General features: G+C 58.0%; 1 protein-coding gene across 1 annotated transcript; it reads right to left on the bottom strand.

Annotated features, from left to right (window-relative positions):
* Nucleotides 1-23: 23 nt before the first annotated feature.
* Nucleotides 24-5,198, bottom strand: LOC128420643 (INSYN2B protein-like). Its single transcript, XM_053402323.1, has 3 exons — nucleotides 4,006-5,198; nucleotides 2,708-2,782; nucleotides 24-483 (listed from the first exon to the last, which is right to left on the bottom strand). Exons 1-3 carry the CDS (start codon nucleotides 5,196-5,198, stop codon nucleotides 285-287), a joined length of 1,467 nt encoding a protein of 488 aa, XP_053258298.1. The 3' UTR covers nucleotides 24-284.
* Between the last annotated feature and the right edge of the window lie 13,793 nt (nucleotides 5,199-18,991).

Below are 18,991 nucleotides of genomic sequence, written 5' to 3'. Positions count from 1 at the left end.
GAAAACAGGCGCCTCACAGGAGTTTATTGAGACCTCCTCGGATACAGTGTGTGTGTCTTCCCTTCTCTCCTCCCATCCTTTCATTGAGGGTGGGGGGGGGGCTCTGCAAGTTAAACTGGACAGATTTGAACAATAAAAAGGCTGGTGCAATCCCTCCACGCTGTGGCTCTGTGGCAGGTTGACTGGTGTGGACTGATGGGGGGGAGGCAGCCCCCTCACCCCATGGCTCTATTCTTCCTCTCCTTGGGGAGGGAGACCCCCGGACCCTTCTGGGCACGGCACCATCACAGGAACCAGAAACACTTTCGCCGGGACTTCTTGGGCTCCGCTTTCACCACGGGCAGATTCAGCGTTGGCGACGGCTCCTGGTGGCTCGGCGTGGCAGCTCGCGTGGCCACCGGGGGGCTGTGGCTCAGCTCAGGCTCAATGGTGCTCAGCACCTGCTGCAAACGCCCCTCCTGCTTCCGGAAATCATGTTCCACGCTGTGGGGGGGGGAGCAAGTCAGAGGGAGGCGTCTCCCAAGGAACCAGTGCTAGTGATTGGGGGCAGAGATGGGGGCCTGGCTGGGCTGGGCTGCCCCATCCCTCCTGGGGGCCGTGGGAGCTGGTGCAGAGGAGGCAGGTCAGCCAGCAGGAGCCGGGGGGGGGCCGCCAATGGGAGCCCGCCTGCCTCTGCCGACCCTGGCATGTCTCACCCGTCGCTGCAGCGGCAGAGACAGACCCGTCAATCCCAATTAGCGCTGAGGCCTTGTGTGAGCCACACAGGCAGGAGGCCAGAAGGAGCCGGCGGGCGGGCAGGCAGGCAGGCAGGCAGGCAGGGTGGCGGGGAGAGGAAGAGGGCCCAGTCCTGCCAGGGAGGCTCTGCACAGCCAGCCAGCACCCCCACCCCCAAAACAGCCTCCGAAGGTCAATGGAAACGTAGGGGAGGAACACAGAGAAAAGACTCCAAGGAGCAGAGGCTGCCGGTCTCTCCTTCCTTGAAGGTTCTTAACCAGAGGTCGGGAGCCTGTCTGCCAGGGATGCTTGCGGGGGGCTGGTCTAGAGGACCCTCAGGGGTCCCTTCCAACTCTACAAGTCTAGGAGTCTATGGTCTGCGGAAGATGTCTTCCTTGTGCCACACACCAGGGCTGGGAGCAAGAGCCCTCTAGGACTCTGATTCTATGGAACCCAGAGCTCAGCTCACCTCTGCCCCCGGCAAGGAACTGGCAGAGACACCCGCCTCTCCCTGGGCATGGAGGCCCTTTCACCATCCTGGCTCACAGCCCTCCTCTAACCCCTCCTTAACAAATTGTCCAGTAGCAGCTTAGAGACCAACTCAGTTTGTTCTGGATAGAAGCTTTTGTGTGCATGCACACTTCTTCAGGTAGTAGAAAGCTCAGACCCAGAACAAACTGAGATGGTCTCTAAGGCGCTACTGGACAATTTTTTAATATTTTAATTTATTTTGACTGCGTCAGACCAGCGTGGCTCCCTACCCTCCTTAACACCCACTGAAGCAGGGGACACCATGGATAGATTGGTGCCCAGGGCTGGGGGGCATCCTGGCATCCCTCCCCAGCCTCAAGGCAGTGGGAGTCATTGGCTGACTCAGCATCCCAGGAGTAAAGCGAGGGCGGGGCAGGGCCAGAGACGCAGCCTCCGTTCTCGTGCCATGCGGGGGGGGGGGCTGCCACTGCAGGGACTCTGTCCTCCTGAGAATCTCCGGCAGGAGGAGACAGGCTGTGGCGGCCTGTCATTCTTCGCAGGCACCCTTCATATCACATCTGCCAGAAACGCTTGACTCTGCTTCCCTCAAGAACGTGATTGGGGCAGGCGGGCGGCTGGGTGGGCAGGCATGGGAGCCCTTGCCAGCTCCCTTGGGACTTCTCCAGCACCCAAGACCTCTGGCAGCCCCCAGGGCACCCTGAACCCAGCCCACCAGCATCCAGCTGGCCACTGCGAGAGCATGATGAGGGACTAGGAGGTCCACTGGCCTGATCCAGCAGCCAGACTCTTCTTGTGCCACCCAACTCTATGAATGTATGAAATGTCAAGAGTCAAGAACACAGAATCATAGAATTGGAGAGTTGGAGGGGCACTCAGGGGTCATCTAGGCCAACCCCCTGCAATGCAGGAATCTCAGCCAAAGCATGCCAGACAGGGGGCCATCCAAGCAAGGGCCCAGGTGTCTCTAAGCAGGACTGGGGGCAGCCTCACCGTCTGAAGCCTGGCCACCTCCAGCTCTTGAGCCATAGGCCAAAGCAGAGGCCAAGGCGGGGAAGGGGCTCTGCTGGAGAAGTGGGTTGTGGGGGGGGCAGAGAAGGCGAGAGGAAAATCTGCTGGGCAGGGAGAAGAGTGGCCTGCCTGAGACCCAGCAGGACCCCAGACTGGAAAGCAGCCAAAAGACGAAGGAGCTGGGTGGGCTTAGCCTGAAAGTGGGTTGGAGGGGCGGGGAAATGCTGGCCCTTTAGGGAGGGGGTCCTCTTCACCCCAGGCCAACGATACAGCCTTCCTCTCTCTCCAGAGCCCCCTTTGCCCTCCTCAGCAGAAAATTCAGGGTCATCACATCAATAATACTAAACAGGCGTATATTTTATGTTGATGTGAAATGTGAAGGTCAGCAGCCGATGTCTGGGCTGCTGGTGGATGCTGTGGCCAGCAGCCGAGAGCAGAGGAGGTGGGGGAAGCCAGGGGGCACCCCCAACCCCCGCTGCGAGGCCCCTCCTACCTGTAGATGATGCAGGCGCAGTCCCGGCACGTCCCGCAGTTGGTGGTGTCCTGCCCTGTCCGGTAGGACTGCCGCCTGAAACGGAGCAGAAGGAGCCCATGAGCAGAAGGCCCAGAAGCCCCCCCCCGCCTGGTCGCAGGGGCCCCCTTTGGTGCCAGGGGGGCACAAGCAGCAATGCCCAAAGGGCATCTGGTCCAGCAGCAGGGACCAGGGGGAGGGGAAGCATCAGGGCTGGCTTGGGGGGCCAGGAGACCCCCGGGAGGTCTTAGGGAGGGAAGCGCAAGGCAGGCAGGCAGGCAAGGACTCCCTCAGGCCTCACAGCACAGAGGCCGCCCCAAGGCAAGGGGGCTGGCCCCACAGTGGCACTGCTTTGGCTTCCAAAGCGAGCAGGCTCAGTGCCAGGTGATGCCAAGGCTGGCTTGTGGCCCGCAGAACCCGCTGCTGCCACCATAAAAACGCTCCGTCATTTAAAGCACAGTCTAACCAAAAAGTCGTGTTTTGCTGGACAGGCAGCCGAGAGCAGCTGAAGCTCCCAGCATTTCCCTGTGCGTTTGCTGGAGAGAACTCTGTGAGAGACAGTCCCACGGTGCCCAGACGGGCAGAGGGCACAGCCACAGATCTCTTCTCCTTGCCTGCCTGGGCACATGCTCTCGTTTTTGTCTCTTCATCCCCAAGCCAGAAATGGGAGAACACCTGCAAAGCCTGAGCCCCAATGCTCAGACCCCATTTTCAGCTAAACTTAAGTCTGCCTCTCAAATTGGCTCATTTGGCTGGAGCCTGGTGCTGAAAACAAAGGTCACAGGTTCGATCCCTGTATGGGATAGCTGCGTATTCCTCCATTGCAGGGGGTTGGACTAGATGACCCTCAGGGTCCCTAGAGGCGCTACAAATTTTGTCTCTGTAACTGAATTACCATTTTAAGCCTGCCTGAATAAAGCTGCTGTTATTCTGCCGCAGAAACTCTGAGTAGATGTTATTTTTTTCTCTTACAATACTTTTTGTGTGATTATTGTTTTAAAAGGGGGAGAAAAGGGGGAAATATCAGAGAATCCAATCTGCCTTAAAACATCCTAGATTACTTAAACGGAAAAGCTAAAACTAGCCCATCTAAGCTTCTTTTTAAGCCGCAAAAGGGATATCACTCTGTAGAACTCACAGGTGTGAGGAAGGAGAATATCTAATAAATATAGCCTCTCCTGGCATCTATTCAAGATCCCTGGCTCCAAAGGGTCAAGGCGGCTCTAGCCTGGCCAGTGGGGGCTCCTTGGGCAACCCAGACCCCCCCAGACCCGCCTCACCCATCGCGCTGCGCCTCCTTCTTCTCCAGATCCTGAATGACATCGAGTAGCACCTTGATGGTTCGTTGGCTGGTCTCCAGCACCCCTTCGAGGGACTGCAGCTGGGAGTGGAGGTCACCCACCCACCCGGGGAGCTCCTGAGACGCGGGCGGGGGCTCCCTCTGCGCGGCAGCCACAGACACCAGCTGCAGAAGGTGGTCCTGGCTGCGGGGAAACGTCTCCCCGGGTCTGGCAGAGAGGCAGGTCTCAGGGGGGCAGCTGCGACCAGAGGAGGGCAGAAGGGGGTCGGGAGGCTTCTGGGAAGGCGTGGGGGCTGTGGGGTGGGCCTGAGTGGTGCTGAGGCTCCCTGGGGAGGCCGCAGGCGCTGCTGGTTTTCCTGACTTAGGGGGCCCTGCTGTGGGAAGCAGGAAGGCAGAGGTGGGGACTTCGGTGGGGGGGCCCTGAGCAAGGGGGCAGGGGGCAGGGATGCCCCTCTGGGGGGCACAGGGAGGGGCTCTCGAGGCCTGCTCAGAGGGAGTCTGACAGAGAGGTGGTGGGCACAGCCAGGGGGCGCCAGAGCTGCCGCAGCTGCTTGAGGTGCCATGGGGCTGCGTGGAGGAGGGGGCACAGTGCTTGCGCTGGGAAGACCAGCTGGCCGAGAGGCACGGGGCCCCCCGCCCTGGGTAAGGGGGGCATGACTCCCGGGGAGGTGGCAGCCCGGGGCACAGGGTGGCAGGAAGTCTGGGGCACTGCTGGGCGTGGGGTGAGGCAAGGGAGCAACCAAGGGCAGGAAGGCTGGCGGTGCCCCCCAGGGGCGGATCCTGGCTGCGGCCCACTGCACAGGGCGCACCCTCCTGGGCGAGGTCGCAGGAGCTCTTGCTGCGGGGGGGCCGCTGCAGGCTGGGTGACGTCTGGCTGGCGGTGCTGATGCCAGTCGCCCCGTGGGGATCCGGCAGGGCGAGCAGCAGGCGGGGCCCGGATTGGGGCCAGCTCCGCCTGGCGCAGTTTGCGGCAGAGGAACGTGGGGGGTGGCTGCCCGGGGGCTCCTCTCCGCCCTCCTCCAGGTCCTTGAAGCGCACCTGCTGGGCGCGGTGGCGGCGGCGACGCTGCAGGCGGTCCTCAGCACCCGGCGAGTCGCGCTTGAGCAGCACGGAGCGGACCCCGGCGGCAGCCTTCTCTTGGCCGGCCTCCGGGGCTGCCTCCTGGCTGGCCATGGCAGCCCCTTTGCCCCGCCAGGGGGGCGTCACAGCCTCCTGCCCCGCATGACCACAAGCCGTTCCCCAGAAAGCGTCGATTCGGCTGCCCCCTCCGCCAGGGTGCAAAGCATCTCTCCGGTGGGTGCTGCTGCCTGGGGCTCAGCCTCAGCGACTCCCAAGGGGACAGCCGGCGCCTCATGGCTGGAGGTGCCCTGGCCTTTGCCCCCCAGCCGGCAGGAACCCCATGGCCTGCTCTCCTCCCCCCTCCCCCCTCTCTAGGGTCCGTCCCTGGCCACCGAGGGCCTCTCTCTGGGCCGGGAGAAGGGAGAGGGGAGAAGGGAGCCCATCCTGCTCACGGCGGCTGCTTCTGCTTCCCGAGGGTCGGTCACTTGTGGGGCCAGCAGGCACAGCGCCAGCCCATAGCCTCCCTGGGCAACGGACCTGCAGAGAGAAGAGAGGAGATGAATGGGTGGAAACCCGTTCCAGTTATAGTCCACACTACAACCAGGGCGAAGAAAAACAGTGCAAAAGTAAGACAGGAATAATGAAAATAAGAGAAGTGTAGAGCTGCAAGGGACCCTCAAAGGACATCCAGTCCAACCCCCTGCAATGCAATGCAAGAAGAAGAAGAAGAGTTTGGATTTGATATCCCGCTTTATCACTACCTGAAGGAGTCTCAAAGCGGCTCACATTCTCCTTTCCCTTCCTCCCCCACAACAAAGACTCTGTGAGGTGAGTGGGGCTGAGAGACTTCAGAGAAGTGTGACTGGCCCAAGGTCACCCAGCAGCTGCATGTGGAGGAGCGGAGACGCGAACCCGGTTCCCCAGATTACGGGACTACCGCTCTTAACCACTACACCACACTGACAAGAATCCCTGACTTGGCCTATAAACCGGCCTTAATGCTATGCAGAGCAGATGGGGAGGCTCAGATCAAGTGGCCCAGGAGCCAAGGAGAGGAGGAGAGCCTGCCGCTGGATGAGGCCACCAAAGTGGAGCCTCCTAGTCCAGCACCCTCTTCCCCCCTGGCCAACCAGATGCCCTCAAAGGGACCTGAGAGCAGCAGCCCTCTCCCCCTCTTGTTCTCCACCTTTCTAAGGTAGACTGATGCTGTCCATGGAGGCTCCACTTAGGAATCACAAGAACCTAAAGGGAGCTCTGTAGCAGCTGGATCAGGCCACTAAAGGGGCTGACCATTTAGGAGTGGCTGGGGGGGGTTGCATCAGAGTAGGGCTGAGGGGGAGGGTTTAACCCTTTCCTTTCCATTCACTTTTTTTCTGAAATAACTCCCCAAGTCTGTCGCCCACCAATCCCACCCAAGGTCTGGTGAAACAGACATTCGTGGAGGACGAGAGGGCGATCGATCGAGGGCCACTAGCCAGGATGCCCTGCTCTGCCTCCACAGTCGGAATCTGCAATGCTTCTGAATCCCAGCGGCAGGAGGGGAGCGCTGCCATGTGCTCAGCTCCTGCTTGGGGGGCTCCCACAGGTCGGCCCCTGTGAGGACTGCATGCTGGACTCGATGGGCCCCTGGCCTGACCTGGCAGGATCTTCTGGTGTTCGTAAAGCCCCTCCCAAACCTGCCCAGTTTCCTTTCAGAGGCTCCCACAACCCCCTCTGCCACGTGGCCACCCCCTAAAAACACCCCTCTCCTGTCCCTCTGCCACCTCCAGTCTCAGGCAGGATCACAAAACACAAAGCGACAAGCTCTGGTCTTTGGTGCTGCTGCTGCCTCTGTTTGAAAAGAGAGAGGGAGAGGAAGAGAGAGAGGGAGGGGGGGGGAGAAGGGGCCCTTCAGCGTAAACAGGCCAGGAACGCCAGCCAGGCAGAAGCCACAGCTAAGAATAGCAGCCTGGCCTTCATGGGCTGCAGGAAGAGGAGGAGGACGAGAAGCCCTCACCATCCTCTTAGGAGGACCCTCCTTCCCTTCCAGCCGTCCCACCGCCAAGAGGAGCATCAGGGAGGGGACACCCCCAAAGAGCCTTTGCTGTGCCCCCTCAAACCAACCAGGGGGTCCATCTCCCAGCCCAGAGGCAGGAGGAGGCCACAGCCTCTCTTTGCCACAGAGAGCATTCCCTGGCTGGCATCCCTTTCCCCCTGCGACTCAGTTTCCCAGGTCACCTCCAAGTGGCTGTGCCGGGGGGGCACCTTTGGGAACTGGGGGGAGAAAACAAAAGGTAGCAAGCCTGTGAACATTTTACATGGTTGCCACTATTACCTTGTTTTTCTTGCCTGCCCACCACTGTAAGGTCCCAGGATAGAGAATGACAGAAAGGTCATCCAGACCAGCCCCCCCTTGCAGGAATAATAACTCATTCCATGATTCTGACAAATGTCCATCTGACCTCTGCTTAAGAACTGACAACAAAGGAAAGGAAGGTTACAGCCATTTAAAAATGCAGTATTAAAAACAGTTTAAGATGAATTACTGTGGGATCTATCTACCAGTATCTTCAACAGAGAGCCAGTGGGAGAGACCTCAGCCAGAAAACTCCTTGGGGGATCTTAGGGGTGCATCAATGCTCCTCTCAGCCTGACCTACCTCACAGGGTTGTTGTGGGGCTTAAATGAGGAGGAAGGGAGAACCATGCACCTGCCCTCCTGAGCTCCTTGTAGAAAAAGGTGGGATGGAAATTCAATAAAGAAATAAAACCCCAGGTGTCATCGAGGGCAGAGTAAATGGTGTGTCTTCAGCATGCAATGGAAGCTGTCCCACAGGACTGTCAGGTGCCATGAGAACAGGATGGCGGACTCGATGGGCCGCTGGCCTGATCCAGCAGAGCTCTAAGAAGGCCTAAAGAAGGTGCCAGGAGCCCCCTCTGTAAGGTGGGAATTCCCAGAGAGCCAAAGAAGAGCCCTTTAGCCAGGTGGGAGCCCCCAAAGCCATGCCCTGTGCACAGCACTCTCCCCTTCTGCAGCTGACTTGGCAGAAAGGAAGGAGAATGAAGGGCAGAGGCCTCCGGGTTGCGCAGGAGGGGCGTCCCAGGCAGGCCAACGCCTCCTGGCAAGAGGGCCAGGCCAGGAGAGCCCCTTTTTGCCCAGCTGCAGTGCCCCCCCCCCACTGTGCCACCGCTTCTCCCCAGCAGGAAGGGAGTTGCCAGCTCAGCACAGCCGCCCAGACTTTCTCCCGCACTGCTAACAAGCAAAGTTTCCAACTGCTGAGCGAGCGAATCACTGGCCTTCCTCAGAGCACCCCAGTAGGAGGAGGAGGAGGAGAAGGGAGCCTGCCTGCCTGCCTGCTCCCCCCACCCATTTTGCTGCAGCAGAATTGAGGATTCTGGACCACCTGCCACCCAGGCAGACACCTGGGCAATTTCCTTCCTGTTCCTGGAGCTGTGCCCAGAGCCAGACCTGACTGGAAGGGGCTCTCATTAGTATTGGCAACACCGGGCGAGGAGAGTGGCGGGGGGGGGCATGTGCCTGTGCGTGGCTTACAGCACACCCAATGCCCAGCCGGCTGCCCATGATCACAAGCAGGACCCCTCCCTGAGGGCAAGTGGATGGGGGAGAGAACTGTCTCCTTCCTTGGGGGCTTTCAAGCAGAGGTTGGATGAGCATCTGCCATGGATGCCTTCGTGAAGATTCCTGCATTGCAGGGGGTTGGGCTGGATGACCCTCAGGGTCCCCTCCCACACCAGCATGCTCTGATTCTATGAATGTTCTGCAGAACGAGAAGACCAGCCTGGAGCAGGCGGCTGGGGGCTGTAGGCCCTAAGAGGCAATGAGCAGAAGGACAGAGAGCTAAGAGACACCGTGGCCAGGCTCTCCCACCCCTGCAAAGACGCCTGGGAATGTCAGTCGCAGGAGATCATCCCAAGCGCAGCTGCTGCACTCAGATCCTGCCTGGGAGCACCTGGCTGGCCAATGTGGGAGCAGGACGCTGGCCGGAAGGGGCCACCTCTTGCCTGATCCAGCTCAAGAGCTCTCAAAATAGTAGAACTGCAGAGCTGGAAGGGATCCCAAGGGTCATCTAGTCCAACCCCCTGCAAAGCAGGAATCCAGGACAGGTGCCTCTTCCAGGTAACAGCCTTTCAGGTATTTGAAGGTGGCTGCTTCATCTCCTCTCAGTCTCCTCTTTTCCAGGCGAAACATCCCCAGCTCCTTCAACCACTCTTCATCAGGCTTGGTTTCCAGAGGCTTCGCCATCTTGGTCAGCCTCCTCTGAAGGGCAAGAGGCAAAAAGCACCCCCCCTTCTCCCCCGCCCACAAGCCTGGAAACGGAACCCCAGAAATAATGGGTGCCCAGGGGGCAGGGGGCTCCTCCCCCCCCCCCGCAGGGAGCAAAGGCACTCAGGGAAAGTGAGTCAGGGGCCACAAGAGGAGACTCCAGGGGACCCTGGAGGCCAGAAGAACAGGAGAGGGGCAGGTTGAAGCTGTGGGGCACTATCCAAGCAGAGCTTCCATTGCCCACGCCTCAAGGCTGGTTGGCTGTGCCCCACATAAAACTGAACCTCTAGGGTGGCCGCCCTGGAAGGGGAGACCAAGCAGTGGCCAGCCAGATGGACTGGGGGCCTTGCTCCAATGTGAGGGTGCCCCCCCCCGGGGAGAAAGAAGCCCCTCCTGCAGGAAAAGAGATTCCAACTCAACATTGGGAAGAACTTTCTGCCAGTACAAACCGCTTGACGGCGGAACAGACTCTCTCGGAAGGGGGGGAGGCTTCTAGGCAGCCGTTTGGTGGTCACGTCAGGGATTCTTCAGCTGCGATTCCTGCATTGCAAGGAGGTGGGACTAGATGACCTTGCAGTCCCTTCCAACTCCACGATTCTATGGTTCTAAGTCAAGGTGGCGCCAAGAGGGAGCACCAGCCCTGCCCTGCCTCAGGCTCCCACCTGGCCCTCAGGCTCCCACACACAAGCAGAGAAGAGGCTCAGGAGCTCCCAGCCAGAGTCCAGAGGGCGGGGGAGAGATCCGGGGTCCAAGCTGCAAAGAAGAAAGGAGTGGCAAGCCCAGAAGAAGGTGGTCCCTGCCTGCCGCCCCCTTCCAAGATCCCCTGAAGGGCAGCTGGGCACTTTCATGACAGACGCATTTCTTAGGGCAGCATGAGGCCTGGGGGGTTGGAGCCTGCTCCCCAAAAGCACGTCCCACAATGAAGGGGTAGGTCTTTAAGCCTCTGCGTTGGTCCCTGCTCCCTGCTGGCAAGGGGCGGGGGGGAGAGGAGACGGGGGTCAGACATGTCTTGGGGTCCCCCTCCAATAATCCCCAGAGCCCTCCTTAAAACCCAGGAGGAGCCAGCCCCCGGACCACGGGACTTTTGGCCCCAGCCTAAACTTTAAGACACCGGAAAACACAATCGTCACCACCAGCCCCCCCCCCGCCAAGGGAGCTGCGGACGTGAAAGCGGCGACTCTCCGAAGTTCCCCTAAACACCGCAGGCGCCGCGGAGCAAACTTTCCACCCCCAGGACAGATCACCCTTGGCGCCTTACTGTCTCTTTCAAAGGGTTTTTGGGGGGTGGAGGCAATCTAACCCCCCACAGGCGCCACAGACTAGCCCCCCCACCCGCTTCCAAGGGCTCCCCAAAGGCTTCCACCGCCCCCCATTCCGCTTGCGCGCCCAGCCACCGCGCCGCGATCCAGAAAGGCATTCGTTCGCAGCATCCGCCCGGCCGAGGCAGCAGCCACGGCTCCGTAGCAGGGTGTGCGTGTGTGGAGTAGCCAAGCCGAGGCTTGGTCCACCTAGCTCAGCCTTCGCGACACGGGCTGGCAGCAGCGGCTGTCTTCCGGGGAAGCCAGGCCGGCGAAGCCATTCGCGGGCGAGCCTTCTGCATGCCAAGCAGCTGCCCTGGCGCGGAAGAGGGGCTGCCTCCCCCCCCCGCATGGCAGCCACAAAAAAGACCCCTGCCAATCCGCGCGCCCTGCCATCCCCGGCAGCGGCGGCCGCTCCGGATCCCCTCCGTCCCCGCTGCGCGCTCCTTGCCTGCCTGCTCGCTCTCCGGCGAGAGGGTCCTCCGGCCGCGAGGAGGACGAGCCGCCGCCGCCGCCGCCGAAGCGCTCGGCCGAGAGAGGCGGAGCCGGGGCGGGCGGGGGGCGTCGCGCCTTCCCGGGAGAGCGACCGGCGCTCCGCAGCCGCCGCTGCCTCCTCCCTGGGCGGGGCTTCGCCTGGGCGGGCGGCCCGGCCACGCGGCCACGTGCGCGACCCCGAGCGGAGCCCCGGCAGCAGCTGCACGTCGCGGGGATGCTCCTCTGCCTCCCGGGCTGGCCCTGGCGCGGGAGAAGACGCCTCCGAGCATGTGCAGAGGGCGTGGCGGACACCCCCTCCCGGGCTTAGCCGGTGCCGCTTCCTGGCAGGATTGGCCCTCTTGGGGGGCTGGGGTTTGCTGCTGCTTCTGTTCCCCCACCCCTGCCGGATTTGGACCCCGGTCTGCCTCGTTCCGAAGCTCGGGGGCTGTTTTGGAAGGCCCCTTTCCAGCCGAGGTGTGTGGCCTGGGGCAATCTCTGAGATGATTCAGGGGCATAGAAATCTGATTAAACGAATGAAATAAATCAGACTCCTTTGTGAGCCAGAAGGAGAAATGTCTCCGGGGGAAGCCCCCCCCCCCATAGCCAAGACATGGGTGGCCACTGGTCAGGGATTCCTTAGCTGCGATCCCTGCAATCCAGGGGGTTGGACTAGATGACCCTTGGACTTCTCTTCCAGCTCTACCCTTCTAAGATTCTGTGAAAATGATCCGAAGGTCAACGGAGCTGCCTGAAAGGGCCACAGTGACGCTGGAGCAAAGGACAGTGGGGTTGTCCGAGGCACCATTTGTGTGAATGAAGACAACCACTCCACTCTGGAGGCTGATGGGAATAGAAATTGCACATTCATCAGCCGCTTGGGCCAAGAGCACTGCTTTTGGACCCAAACTATGCAGACTCTGCCCTGCAGGGCAGCCCCAGCCCCCAGGTGTGGCTGGTGGCCCTTCAAGGCTCCTGATTTCAAGTGGCAAGGAAGGCAAAGTGGCTCCTGTGGGCAAGGCCTCTTTCCTCCTTAGGTGCACAGAGGGAAGGGTGCAAAAACTGCCCAGCAGATATTCAGTGTTGTGGCAAGGACTGGGTGTGATTCTGGCACAGAAGCTCAGGCAGCAGGAGGGTCTCCTCTCCCCTCCAGGAAGCCTCACAGCAGCAGACAGACAGAGAGGGGGTGTGGGGCAGACACCCTTTGGGAGGCACCAGCCTCCTCCTTGCATTCTGAGAGAGAAACAGCATTAAATGGCAGCTGGAAGTCACACTTCTCCAAAACCCAGACCCAGGCACCTCGCAATGTCAAGTGAAGCATTTCATTGTATGACAACAGGATTATGATGATGATTATTTATTAATTTATATACCACTTATATGCCCAAATGGCTTCTAAGCAATTTACAACTGTGAAATCTGTCCATAATTAATTACACAGTAACATCAAAACATTCTTAATTAAAATATACAATAAAACAAGCAGATAAGAAGTGAAACAATTTAAATAGGTTAAAAAAAAACATGTTAAGGCAACATAATCTCGAATTCAGTGTCTTCAGAAGTTGGGGCAATGCCTCTCCAATCTCATAGGGAGGGCATTCTGCAACACTGGTGCCCCCCATGAAAAAGGCCACCTCCGTGGTACCACAAGCAGAGAATCACCAGGCCATGCCCAGACTAACTGGGTACCATTATTTTATTTTTATTTATAAATTTATATGCTGCCCTTCATCCTAGAATCATGGTGATTTACAATACAGAAACACTAAAATGCATAACATAGTAACAAACAAAAACAAAACCCCCTATAGATAGTTTAGTTAGCCCAAGCCCTGGGAGGAGAGGAATGTGTTTGCCTGGTGCCTAAAGAGATGTAATGAAGGGACCAAGTGAGTCTCCCAGCAGAGAGCACCCCACAAATGGGGAGCCACCACGGAAAAGGCCTGTCCTTGTGTTCCAGACCTTGTGGAGGAGACACACGAAGAAGGGCCTCCGATGATGATCTCAGGGTTTGGGTCAGTTCATTAGCTGATGGTGTTGCCCTTACCGGGCAGAAGAGTCCTGGTGGAGGATCCATCCCTGGCCAAACTGACTGACCGACACAAATACCTGAGTGGGGACAGGTCTGGGATGCCACAAAAGTTCTGGCCGGAACAAATGTTTATGGGGTTCGACAGAGCAAAATGTCACAGACCAGCCCTCCTCTTCCTGAGTCGCTTGGCCAGACAACAGCCTTGAGTCCAGGCGCATCGTGAGCTGGTTTTGGGGTGTCCGTCCGCACCACTTCCATCCCTTCCTGTCAAGCGGTGTGTGCACAGAGTGTCACCTCTCGTTCCGAGAACAGGGACATGATGCTGGTGTACAGCTTGGAGGGGAACGTTTTGTTCACAAAGCAAAGGCGCTGACAGAGGCTATTAGGAAAGTGAAGCTACCAACATTTTCTTGCACTGGGAAGAAAAGAGCAAACTCCACGCTCTGCGGTGGGGATGAAGAAGCCTTTCCTCCTGCTTCACAGAGCAAAAGAGGGACACCGGGGACACCAAGAGCCCGTTGCCCACCCCTTTCCTCCTTCCTTTTCTTCCATGGGTCACATTATTTGATGCAAGCAGCTGCATGATTGGTGCCAGCCAAGCAGGAACTGGAGAAAGGTCTGCTGTCTTCAGCTGACCAGTGGCACCTGAAAACAGCACCAGAGCGCTGGCTGGTTCTTCTGGGCTTGGTCTCCCAACCATCTAAGCTCCAGTACAGAAATGTGGCAGCTTGCACTGCTCCTAACCAGTTTTCTTCCTGAAGCCTGGTGTGTTCTCTGTCATTTAACCCGCGCAACCTAATGAGTATTGCACATTGTTTTGCTCCTAAGCTGCCGACATCAGCCATGAGAGTCACTTCTGTTGTTTGAAAATACTATGTCAGCAAACCTTTGATCATAACTCACTGTCATTGCCCCTCTTAGGCCATCTCCAATGGCTCTGCTGAGGTAAAACAACCTATGACTGAACCACCTGGATTCCATTTCCAGGAGGAGAGATCTGGTGCAAAGGTCCAGATGTCTTCTTCCTCCTTCTCCTCTCAGGTTCCTCCCAGCAAGTGGGGACATTCTAGCCACATCTGATCCAGTTCTTTCATACTATTGTGAGACTGAGGAGTCAGTCTTCTTGATGTCCTGAGCCCCTTCTAATTCTTGGAGTCCTCTGCCCAGTACAGGTGAAAAACTGGTGGAAAATTCCACTGCTTACTGGGCAGTTGTAAGATAATGGCCATAGCTTGCCATTTGAGCACCTCCATCAGCTTCTCTTTAATCTAGGCAATAGTTGTGAATCTGAGTAGTTAAGCACAATGATGAGCGTAACAAAAGACTGTGTGCCTTGCCAGTCCTCACCTGGCTGGTGCTTAGAAGGACTCTAGCCAGTGTGGAACCAGGCAGAAGCTGAGAGACAGAGCCATGCTTGATTCATGCTTCATTCAAAGCTGTGACTAAGAGAAGCAAGACCTTTTGGGGTGCTAATGCCCTCCATCTTAGGCTCAGGTTATATATATAGTATGCATTTTAAAAATTATGGATCCTAAAGGCACCGCGGTCTCTGCTGTTCCTCATTTCAAGGGAAGCGAACCCCCTAGGTAAGCACCTGGAACCCCTGAAATCTCTCACGACTCGGAGATTGGGGTGGCCTGCAACAATAGTCACTGACGACGATTCAGGTGGTTACCTAAATCAGCTTTGACTTTCCTGTGGGCTCTGCAGGTGGAGGCAGAGAGAAGGATGAGGAACTCAGGGGCGACTTGATGAAAGCTGACAGATCTCCTGATTGCTAATCCAGCCCCACCCCTTCCAAGAAGGCTGCCTTGCCTTGCCTCACCCTAGAAGGTCAGTCACCCTGGCGCTGCCTCCCAGCTGCCTTCTTCGTCCTCAGCAGGCAGGCAGGCAGGTGGGCTCACACTGCCCTGGGGCCCCCCGCCCTGGCCTTGGAGGTCCCTATGGCTGCCTGCCTCCTCCGGATTGCTTTCTTTCCTGCTGGCCAAGCAGGGCCTTCTTAGCCAGAGTGGCCCTGCTCTCTTCCTCTGATGCTCCTTTAGTCTCACCTGAGGCAGGAGGTCTTGCCAGGGTGGGTCTGAGGGCAGCTGGGTGGGTGTCTCTGTCACTGCAGCTGACCATGGTCTTTGCCTTTACTGCTGCATAGAATCACAGAATTGCAGAGTTGGAAGGGACCCTGGAGGGTCATCAGTGTTTGCCAACCGGGGGGGGGCGGCATATGGCCCCCTAGGGCCCCAAGGCTATTCCATGGGGGGCACAGGTGAAAAATGTGTAAATTGGGGGCCACAGCATGAAGGGGGGCAATAATTTGTTAAAATAAAAAAAATCCTCATTGGCTGGCTATCTGCTTGGCCAATCAGAAGTGAGTAAGGGGGCAGAGGTGTCCCACCAGGGCCGAGGGCTCCTTTTTGCCACTTGTGTTTTCTTGGAGCAGCCCTGGTTTGTTTCTGGTGGGAGAGGGCAATTGCTGAGACTCCTGTTTTGACCAGTAGAGCCCACGATCGGGAACCCGCAGGTCAGGGAAGGGCAGTGGTGGAGTGGCCATGGGTGGGGCTGGGAGAGGCAGAGCTGCTTGCTGCTGCTGCTGCCGGTGCTGGGCCTGCTGGCATCCCAAATTCTAGTACTGAACGTTGGGAGATTTGGGACAAACAAATGGAAGAACTTCTTCACGCAGTGTGTAGCTGAACTGTGGAACTCCCTCCCACAAGAGGCGGTGACGCCCAATGACTTTAAAAGAGGATTAAGGCAAATTCATGGGGAGGGCAAGGCTGCTATCCCCAACAGCTGTGCTCTGCCTCCAGTTTCTGGGGGTCTCGGGTGGGCTTAGGTCCCCCTTGTGCACTTCCCTCTGGCCAGCCAGTGTGAGGAGGACCCGAACCCGTTGGCCTGATCCTGCTGCTGCTAGGCTCCTCCTGTGCCCTTGATTGCAACGTAAATCCCGTTTGGCTGTCTGCTTCCGTTCCTGGTGCTGCAGCAAGTTCACCTGAATCGGAGTCCTGGGCCTGCCAGAACGGGTGTTTCTAGCTGGCTGAGCTCGCCACATCAGTCCCCAGAAAAGACTCCTGCGCTTCTGGCTGGCTGAGCCTTGCCAGGGCCTTGCTGGCCTCGTGGCTGGTCTGGTGAGGAGGTGGAGCTGTGTCCTCCTGGCCTGGAGGGCTCTGCAGGCTGGGGGGGGGGCTGCTCTGAAGCAGAGCCCTCTCCCTCTCCAGGAGCTGGTTGTGAGCTCAGCTCCCCTATTGCACTTGCGCATGTCAGTCCTGGCTGGCTGGCAGGTTGAAAGAGTGCAGCCTGGAGCAGGCAGGGACCCCACTGCCCTTATTCCCAGGGAAGGCGGCAGGTGGCCCTGACCCGGTGCCCTCTGGCTACATGCCTCGCATCGGCAAGGGCTGGGCTGCTGCCTCTGCAGCCGCTCTCCTGCCAAGCTAACCGGGATTGATTTCTATTCCCTCCTTGTTCAGCAGGATGGGGATGGGTGGAGCTGGCTGGGTCCTTGGCCCACTTTCCTCGCCCGCCGGTGTCCTTGGCTGGCATCAAGACCGGCCTCCCCTTCGCAGAGCTGCGGCTGCATGAGCTGGAGCAGCCAAGCCCACCACCCCAGACTCCTCCCTGCGGAAGCAGAAGGTGTGGGCCTGCAAGAGGCCTGATCCTGCACCTCTGGCTCCCCTTCTCTTTCCCCTTTTCTGTTGAGGGCAGCCAGGCAGCCTCCCTCCAAGACTCTCTTGCCTGACCCCCTTCACACTCCCCACAGCCCCCTCCCATTCATCTTCTTCATTGCCTCCTGGTGGAGCCCCACATTGGGCAAAAGATTCTGCATTTCAGGGGGTTGGACTAGATGACCCTTGAGGCCCCTTCCAGCTCCATGATTCTGTGACCACCTAACACAGGGGTTAACAAGGGACGCGGGTGGTGCAGTGGGTTAAACCACAGAGCCTAGGACTTGCCGATCAGAAGGTCAGCGGTTCGAATCTCCACGACGGGGTGAGCTCCCGTTGCTCGGTCCCTGCTCCTGCCCACCTAGCAGTTTGAAAGCACGTCAAAGTGCAAGTAGATAAATAGGTACCGCTCTGGCAGGAAGGTAAACGGTGTTTCCATGCGCTGCTCTGGTTTGCCAGAAGCGGCTTAGTCATGCTGGCCACATGACCCGGAAGCTGTACGCCGGCTCCCTCGGCCAGTAAAGCGAGATGAGCGCTGCAACCCCAGAGTCGGCCACGACTGGACCTAATGGTCAGGGGTCCCTTTACCCTTTTTAACACAGGGGTCAGCAAACTTTTTCAGCAGGGGGCCGGTCCACCGTCCCTCAGACCATGTGGTGGGCCGGACTATATTGGGGGTGTTGCAGGAACCCCCCCCCATCATTCAGTTTGTACAAACATGACACACTCACACACGACATATGCAACACTTCTGTTATAAATTCATAGAAAATCACCCATACATCGGATCTGTACCGTTCCACTTTTATTTTACACCATGATGGAAGGACTATCAAAGGGGGGAGACTTGACACAAGGCAGCCAACACATCCGCAGCCTCACAAAGGACCTGCATATGGAAGTGGATTCAGTACAGACTGAAAGAAAGGACAGTGACCAGCCCTTCCCTCTGGGGGCAGGAAGCTGCAAACGCCCCTTTGTCCTCAGGAATGTAATCATGGGGAGGGGGAAAGGAGGAACCGGACAGGTGAGAAGACACTCAGGTTACCACCACAACTCCTCCCTGAACCCCTCCTCTGTGTGATGTGTCAATGATGTAGTCATGATGTAGTTATGATGTAATCTTAGGGGTGTAGCACGGGGGATTAGTAGCTAATAAAAGTTGGGGTTCTCTCTTGTTCAGGGCTTCCATCTTGTTCCACCTGGTGGCAGGTGGGAGTCCTGTCACGACAGTCTTCAATCAAGACCAAGCCGACTGGCTGCTGTTTTGCTCTGCTATTCCTGGCTGGTGTCCTTTTTTTTTTTTTTTGTCCAAGGGAGCCCTCAGATTTCTCCGTTAACAGTTGGGGGGGGGTTGAGCGAATTCCTATGCCCCACAAATAACCCAGAGATGCATTTTAAACAAAAGGACACATTCTACTCATGTAAAAACACGCTGATTCCCAGACTGTCCGTGGGCCGCATTGAGAAGGCAATTGGGCCGCATCCAGCCCATGGGCCTGAGGTTGCCTAGCCCTGACCTAACAGGAAGGCTAGTTTCCTCCAGAAGGAGGGCTGGCTGCAGGGGTTTCTGGGAAGGTCCAGCCTCTAGCTCCTGCCTTGTCCACTCACCCCCCCCAAAATGCCACCCCATCCTCTCTGTGCCATAGGAGATATCTCTCTCTCTCTCTCCCTCTCAGCCCAAACGATTTGTTCAGAGCACTCTGAATATGGCGCTGAATATTCCCACCTCTTCCCGCTCCCTCTGGGCCTTTACTCTGCTTGCCTCACTCACCACTGACTCATCCTTGCCCTCAGGCCTTGGGGGGGGGGGAGAAAATCTCTCTGCCATGAATATCTCACTTCTCCCGCACCCCCACCATGCTTTCCTCAGGGTCCAGCATCTACATGCCAGGATCTGTCCTCCTTTTCTCCATTTCCTGCTCACATGCTGCATTGTGTTCCCCCTCACAAAGTGAGGGGCTGTTTTGATATCTCCTTAGCAGGGGCCAAGGCATGGCACTGCCAAGACAGAGACAGTGCTACGGGGGGGGGGGCTAGCCAGATTTTTTGCCCTCCAGAGGGGCACCACTGAGGCTCCCAGCATGAGTGTGCGTGTGCGCAAATGTGCGTAGAGGGATGCCAAACTGGGTCTTTGAGCCGGGTGAAATAAAGCCTCATTTCACCTCTGGTCAAGAGGTTGACCCT

The sequence above is a fragment of the Podarcis raffonei genome, chromosome 9 (genome assembly GCF_027172205.1).
Source record: "Podarcis raffonei isolate rPodRaf1 chromosome 9, rPodRaf1.pri, whole genome shotgun sequence".
Taxonomy (NCBI): domain Eukaryota; kingdom Metazoa; phylum Chordata; class Lepidosauria; order Squamata; family Lacertidae; genus Podarcis; species Podarcis raffonei.
Note: the sequence above shows the minus strand (reverse complement) of the source record. Positions and strands in the feature narration are given on the sequence as shown.